At 60.6% G+C, this 7635-nt stretch overlaps 1 protein-coding gene across 1 annotated transcript in view; it reads right to left on the bottom strand.

Moving 5' to 3' along the window:
- Positions 1–2825, bottom strand: part of LOC112110740 (protein cornichon homolog 2-like) — an 11044-nt gene extending 8219 nt beyond the window's left edge. The window contains exon 1 of the mRNA XM_024205890.2: positions 2643–2825. Within this exon, the coding sequence (XP_024061658.1) occupies positions 2643–2825 (183 nt within the window). The remainder of the gene's footprint in view (positions 1–2642) is intronic.
- Positions 2826–7635: the final 4810 nt, after the last annotated feature.

The following is a 7635-nucleotide window of genomic DNA, read 5'->3' as shown; positions in this document are numbered from 1 at the left end:
CAAGCCCAGAGGTGCTGGGGCTAGGCACTGCCAAGCCCAGAGGTGCTGGGGGCTCCACCCTGGCACACATTCAGCACTGATCCAGAGTCACCAAGTGCAATGGGGCTAGGGACAGATTCTGAGCTGAGAGCCTCAGTAAATCCAAAGTCACCATCTGACTGCGATGGAGTGTGGGCCAGAGTCTGATGTTGGTTACCTGGGATAAATTCAGAGTCACCCCTGACTGCACTGACATCAGGGCCGGATTCTGGTGTCAGCTCCCACAAGGTATATCCAAAGTCCCCCACTGACTGCACTTGGGGTCAGAGCCAGATTCTGGTGTCAGCTCCCACAGAGTGTATCCGAAGTCACCCCTGACTGCACTGGGGTGAGGACTAAATCTTGGTGTCATCTCCCACAAGTTGTATCTGGAGTCACCCCAGACTGCACTGGGGTCGGGGCCAGATTCTGGTGTCAGCTCCCACAGGGTATATCCGGAGTCACCTCTGACTGCACTGGGGTCGGGGCTGGATTCTGGTATCAGATATGAAATGAGGTTACTCCAGTACTGAAATGTCAATGAATAGAATTTGGGTGAGAGTGGGATCTAGTGGGGAAGGGGAGGCTGGGAACCAGGACACCTGGGTTCTATCCCCAGATCTGGAGTGAGAGTGGGTCTAGGATTAGAGCAGGGGGACTGGGAGCCAGGACTCCTGGGTTCTATTTCCCTTTCTCATCCCTACTCATTGCATGACCCTGATCCAGTCCCGCCCCCATCTGTGCCTCAGTTTCCCATCAGTCAGGCAGATGCTGTGTGCGAGCAGGGAGGTGGTTGACTCCAGGGCTCTGGGCTGTGCAGACAGGGAGCACTCCGCCCTGTGAGGAGTTATTCCTCCGCCTGACCCAGCTGTCCCCTCCACTGTGCCTGGGCTGGGCAGAGTCAATCCCAGCAACCTCAGCCTCCCCCCCACCCCCAAGCCAGGGGCTGCAGCTGGGGCCATCGCTCCCACTCCATTTCCCTAAATATAAACAGTTCAGTGTGACCTGAATTCCTCTCCCAGCAACTCTGTTACTGCAACTGCCACGCAGGCAGCACACAGGGCTCGCCACCCACCAGGACACCTTGGTTCTAGCCCCCGCTCTGGGAGGGGAGGGGGTCTAGTGCAGTGGTTCTCAGCCTTTTTGGGCTCAGGACCCATTTGTAAATGTTTATGGCCTATCGTGACTCACTAAATAGTCTGGGGGTGGAGGCCTTGGTGTGGTTTCGGTCGAATCTTGAGGGCACTGCCCGGCACTCACCCCACAGCGGCAGCTCTGGTGCTGGCTGGGCTTGGCTCTCCGTTCCAGGCATTGCAACCTCTGGGGGTTGCAGCCCTGCTCAGGTTTGGCCCCGCCCCCCTGACTGGACCAAATGTGGGTGGGTGGCGTTGTGACCTGGCTCATGGGGTTACAGGGCCGCCACTCACTCAGATTTGGCCTATCTGGACAGCTGGGCCAAACCTGAGTGGTGCTGGGACCCCAGAGATTGCAGTGCATGGAGCAGGGAGAGCCCAGCCAGCCCCCTGGGACAGGAGCTGCCATGCGACCCTTTGGAACATTCTGCGACCCAATTTTGGGTCTCGGCCCCCGGGGTTGAGAAACGCTGGTGTAGGGGGTGTGAGCAGGAGGGAGAGGGAGAGTCAGGACTCCTGGGTTTTATCCCTGGTTCTGGGGCAGGAGTGGGGTTTTTTCCTCAGGCCGCCCCTGACTCACTGACTGGCAAGACCCTTCCCCTCTCAAGGCCCCAGGGTGCTATTCACACACACACACCCCTCAAACCCCCGGGGGGGGCAGTCGTTAGTGACTGTCAGCAGCACCTTTAATTACAGCTCCTCGACCCCCATGTCTGAGCACAGCCAGCCCCCAGAACCCACCCACACCTTGACCCCCATCTGAATGGGGGCTGCTGGGTTAGCAGGGGGTTGGGGGCTGGGACTGATGAGCTTGGAGGGAACAGGACCCAGGGCTGCTCCAGGTCAGGAGTGAGGGGCATCGGCAGAGCTGAGTGCGAGCCCAGGGCAGGGCTAGTGGGGATGTGGGTTGGGATGGAGGGGCACCAGCAGTGATGCAGCTGGATCAAACTAGGCAAAGAGAGATTAAAAAGCAGCAAGCAGTGGGGTTGGGCCAGGGGTGTGATGAGGAGAGAAGCAGGGAGTGGGACACTGGGGAAGGGGTGGGTTGGTGCCGAGCCATGGAGCCCTTTGAAATTCCAGCCCCAGAGTGATGTTGACACCCCCGGGGGACCTGCCCCAGGTGCTGATGGGAACTTTGGGACCTTCCGAAAAAACATTTGAGTGACACAAACTTCAGCGCAGCACAGCCAGTGGGAGAGAACCCAGGAGTCCTGGCTGCCAGCCCCCCCACTCTAACTCACTGGACTCCCCTCCCCTCCCTGAGCTTGGATAGAACCCAGGAGTCTGGGAGCGCTGCACCCCTCATGCCACCATCACTCATGCATGGCAGAGGACAGTTGAGCGGACACCACATTTAAGAAAAATAGGAATGACATGGGTGACATCGTGAAGGTGGGGTGGGGGGGAGCAGTGGCAGTGGGTCAGGGAGAGGGTCAGAGACAGACGGACACAGAGACAGACACACCTCTCCCACCACATCTATTGACTTACTGCCCTCGCCGGGTTCCCCTGGTCAATGGGACTCTTGAAGTCTGTGTGCAGCTCGTCAAAAGCGATGATCTGTGGGGGGAGAGCAGGGTCAGAGACAGCTGCAGAGAGAGACAGATCCTCCTGGCCCAGCCCTGGGACCCGGCTGAGTCTGGGGTGGGACATGAGGGCAGTGTATCCAGGCATCTCTCACCCAGTGCTGAGATGCAGCTGCCTCTGGGGTGGGGTGCAGGGGTTGTTTATACAGGGATCCATCCCCCCATTCCCATGGGGGCTCACCCATTCATTGAGAGAAGGGTAGGGAGTTCCCAGGAGGGGCCCCCCCATGGGAAGCAGGCTATAGGGGGTCACACAAGCCCATGGTGGGGCTGCCTGAGAACATGATCACCCGTGCAGTGTCTGGCCCAACCCAAACAATCTTATTTACATATGCAAATCAGACCCCATCCTGCTGATTTGTACAGGGCGACCCCTACTGCGGGCTGATGAAGCCAGAGAGGAGCATCTGCCAGTCCCACCCACTGGGGCACTCAGCCAGATACCTCCCCACACACACACCTTCTCAGCTCCCCATTCTGTCACCCTTCCTCTCTGGCCCCAGAACAGAGAATGGGACATGGGGCCTTCCCCTCTCTGGGGCGCTGGCTCCAATCCAGCCCCAGGGCCAGGGGACTGGCTGGCTCGTGGATACAGGAGGTGGGGAGGAATAGACGGACCCTACTGCTAACAGTCACTGCTTGATAAACTCCCCAGAGTTGACAAAGCCGACAGGAATTCAACAGTCTCAGCCACTTTGCACTTCCATATCAATAATAAAAATATCAATGATCAGAGCAGGAGTCTGGCTCCCAGCCCCTCCGCTCTAACCACTAGACCCTACTCCCCTGACAGAGCTGGGATGGAACCTGGAACCCTGGCTCCTAGCCCCCCCTCCAACCCATTCTAACCACTAGACCCTACTTCCCTGCCAGAGCTGGGATGGAACCCAGGCGTCCTGGCTTCCAGCCCCTCCCCCCCGTTCTAACCACTAGACTTTACTCCCCTGACAGAGCTGGGATGGAACCTGGAGTCCTGGCTCCTAGCCCCTCCCCGTTCTAACCACTAGACCCTACTCCCCTGACAGAGCTGGGATGGAACCCAGGCGTCCTGGCTCCCAGCCCCTCCCCCCTGTTCTAACCACTAGACCCTACTCCCTGACAGAGCTGGGATGGAACCTGGACGCCTGGCTCCCAGCCCCCGTGAACTCACCTGCCCCCTGAATAGCTGGATCTATCCTCCCCCAAGCGTTACCAGGGAAGTTAGCTCCCAGCAGGATGTGGAGGGACCCAGTTTCCTTTGGGGTCCAGTTCCCTCCCCCGACTCCACATGGCTCTGCCTGGGCTCTTGCCAGCACAGCCGGTTCCGGAACAGCCAGCCCCAGAGCCCCAGCCAAATGGGGTGACTCAGCCACCGCCTCCCCATCCTCCGGGGGCTGGGAGAGATCCGGTGTGAGACAGTGGGGGGCGGTCCCCGTAGCAAGCCCCCCGCCTGGCTCAGAGCCGATACTCCCCCAGAGGGGAAATGTCCCATTCCCGGCCTCGCCAAATGGAGATTTCTGTCACTAGCCTGAGCTCAGTCCTGCTGCCGTGGTCTCCAGCAGGTGTTTTCTGGGGGATTCCCTTCCCCCTTCCAGAGCCCCCTCCCGTGAGTTTGCCCGTTCCCCCACCAGGTCCATCACACTCAGGCCCAATAACCAGCACCCAGCGCGTCCTGGCTCCCTCACATCCGCCCCAGCCGCAGCCACTCCCGTCACCAGTTTCTGGGCTCTCAGAGCAGAGACCCACCAACGTGATGGGCTGAGACACACAGCTCTGCTCTGCTGGTGTCCTTCAATCCTGACCCACATCCCCCTGCAAGCCCAGCCCTGGGCTCCACTGACCTCCACAGCTCTGCTGGTGCCCCCAATCCTGACCCACAGTCCCCTGCTAACCCAGCCCTGGGCTCTCCCCCACAGCTTTGCTGGTGCCCCCAATCCTCACCCACATAGAATCATAGAATATCAGGGTTGGAAGGTACCTCAGGAGGTCATCAGGTCCAACCCCCTGCTCAAAGCAGGTCCCCCTGCTAACCCAGCCCTGCGCTCCGCTGACCCCCACAGCTCTGCTGGTGCCCCCAGTCCTGACCCGCAGCCCCCTGCTAACCCAGCCCTGGGCTCTCCCCCACCCCCACAGCTCTGCTGGAGCCCCCCAATCCCAACCCGCAGCCCCCTGCTAACCCAGCCCTGGGCTCCTCTCCAGCCACAGTCAGATCTGAGCTGCACTTGGTACCTGTCAAAGCAACAATGAAGGCTACAGGCGCCTGTCGGGGTTGCCTAGCAACCCTCACACGCGGCTCCTCTGCCTGGCAGGGGAGGGATTCTGCTTCAGCACCCTCCCCCCATAACCTGAGCCCTAGGAACAGCCTGCCAGGCCAGCTGAGGGAGCAGGGAGCAAGGGATGGGGTAACGAGGTGGCTGGCTGGGCCATTTAGCTGCTGCTCTCTGTGGCTGGGTGCCTGCCCCACACAGAATGAAGCTGAGACCCTACAAATTTGCCGCACACACCAGGCCCTAGACAGGGTCCAACACTCCAGCTTGTGCTGGGACAAACATAAATTGGTGACAGGCACAGTGGGGGAGATTAGGGGTCAGTGTGTGCTGGAGGGGGGAGGAGGGAAGCCCAGGGCTGGAATAGCAGGGGATTGGGATTGAGGGGCACCGGCAGAACGGGGGGCTGTGGGTCAGGATTGAGGAGCACTGGCAGAGCTGGGGGGCTTTGGATTGTGACTGAAGGGCACTGCCAGAGCTGGGGGGCTGCAGGTTGGGATTGAGGGGCACCGGCAGAGCTGGGGGCTTCAGGTCGGGATTGAGGGGCAGTGGCAGAGCTGGGGGACAGTGAGTCGGGATTGAGGTGCACTGGCAGAGCTGGGGGGCTGCGGGTCAGGACTGAGGTGCACCAGCAGAGACGGAGGGCTGTGGGTTGGGATTGAGGGGCATCGGCAGAGCTGGGGGCTGCAGGTCGGGATTGAGGTGCACTGGCACAGCTGTGGGGCTGTGGGTGGGATTGAGGTGTGGCAGAGTGGGGGGGTCTGTGGGTCAGGATTGAGGTGCAGTGGCTTTGCACAGCTACAAACTCCATCCCCTCCATTTCCCCCGCGCCCAGCACCTGCCCAGAACAGGAGGGCGAGAAACCAGTGCAAGACCCGCCCACCATTGGCCGCCTGGGCGCCGGTCGCCGGGGCAACGGGATGGTTTCCAGCGGGGGGGGGGGAGAATGCACTGGAGGAACTTTCCCTGCTGCTCCGAGGGGTCAGGGACCACAATCCCCGATCGCCTGAGTCCCCCAATCACCTGGGTCCCTCAATTACCTGGGTCCCCTGAACCCACTAACCTGGATTTCCCAATTACCTGGGTCCCCCGATCCCAGTCACCTGTGTCCCCCGATTGCCTGGGTCCCCTGATCCCAGTCACCTGGGTTCTGAGCCTGGGGAAGGGCAGGATCAGGGGACAGCCAGAGCAATTCACTCCTATTGAGACAGGAGCCCTGGCTAGGTGAGCTCCCCGCCTTCCCCATAGGTGCTGGAACTAGGGATGCTGGAGGTGCTGCCACATCCCCTGACTTGAAGTGGCTTCCATCCTATCTAGGGTTACAGTTTGGTTCAATGACTCTCAGCACCCCCACTATATAAATTGTTCCAGTGCCCCTGCCCCTCCTTCCACACAGGAATCCCCCAGCACTCTGTCTCGAGTCCGGGGAACCATTCAGCCCCTGCGCTCCCTGGTGGCAAGAGGGCTGCTTACTGCTATGGGGAGGCTTACGCGGGGGGTGGGAGGACCACCTCTGCTAGGAGCTTGGTTGAGGAAACCCAGCAAAGCAATGTGCAGACACATGTGGGCTCTCCCATGCAGCCAAGCCCCCTCAGGGGCCAGTCCCTGTCAGGTGAGTGGGGACCCCGGGCTGGGGCTCAGGACACCTGGGTTCTGTTCCTGTCTCCCCTGCAGATTCCCTGCATACCACTGTGCAAGCTGTTTGTTTGACCCCCTTGCCTCAGTTTACCCTTCACTGCTGGGGGGGGAGGGGAATCTATGATTCCCAAGTGCTCAAGTGGGGGTAGCAAGGGAATGGGGCAGGGCCCCCCTCAGCACACAAAGTATTATGGGATGTGCCGCATGTTCAGGGAGGAAAGGTCACTTAGCTGTGGGGTGCTGGAGTTCAATGCAAACCCCTGACCCCCAGCACAGAAAGGAAGGGGGGGCACCACAGTGAGCTCCCCCCAGCACACCTCTGGGGGGTACTGGGCTGGATGGGCCATTGTGTGGCCCTGGGGCAGGGCACAGAAGGGTGTTAATGGGCGGGGAGGGCAGGGGGTAGTGGCCAGTGCTTAATTTGTAACGAAGAAGGTGCTGGGCTCAAGCAATTTCTTTACATTCATAACTGATGCAGCAGGCCCAGGGTGCGGGGCTATGAACTGCCACACCTAAAAGTGCCGGGGCTCAGCCCTGGCACAAATTAAGCACTGGCAGTGACACAACTTCACTATCAGGACCCCTGTGGGGTTAGACGCAGGGCCCAGCAAGGTCTGGAGCAGCCCGTACCTCCATCCCCACAGCCATCTGGGACAGCTGCTCCCAGGACTTAACCCCCATCACATCCCTCCCTAAAACCTCCACCGCTGTGCTGCAGGGTGGGCCTCAATAGGGGGCGCTGTACTGCAGGGAGCAGAGCGGGGAGCTCAATAGGGGGCACTCCCTCCTTGCAGTCATTACTGACTGACCCCACTGCGGTGCTGTGCCATGGGGAGCAGGGCAGAGCGAGGGGCTCAGCAGGGGGCACTGTGCTGCAGGGAGCAGGGCGGGGACTCAGCAGGGGGCGCTGTGCTGCAAGGAGCGGGGCAGGGCGAGGGGCTCAGCAGGGGGCGCTGTGCTGCAGGGAGCAGGGCGGGGGGCTCAGCAGGGGGCGCTGTGCTGCAGGGAGCAGGG

This window comes from Terrapene carolina, unplaced genomic scaffold, assembly GCF_002925995.2.
Source record: "Terrapene carolina triunguis isolate 2854851 unplaced genomic scaffold, T_m_triunguis-2.0 Scaffold594, whole genome shotgun sequence".
In the NCBI taxonomy this organism is placed as follows: domain Eukaryota; kingdom Metazoa; phylum Chordata; order Testudines; family Emydidae; genus Terrapene; species Terrapene triunguis.
This window is presented reverse-complemented; position numbering and strand designations above follow the sequence as displayed.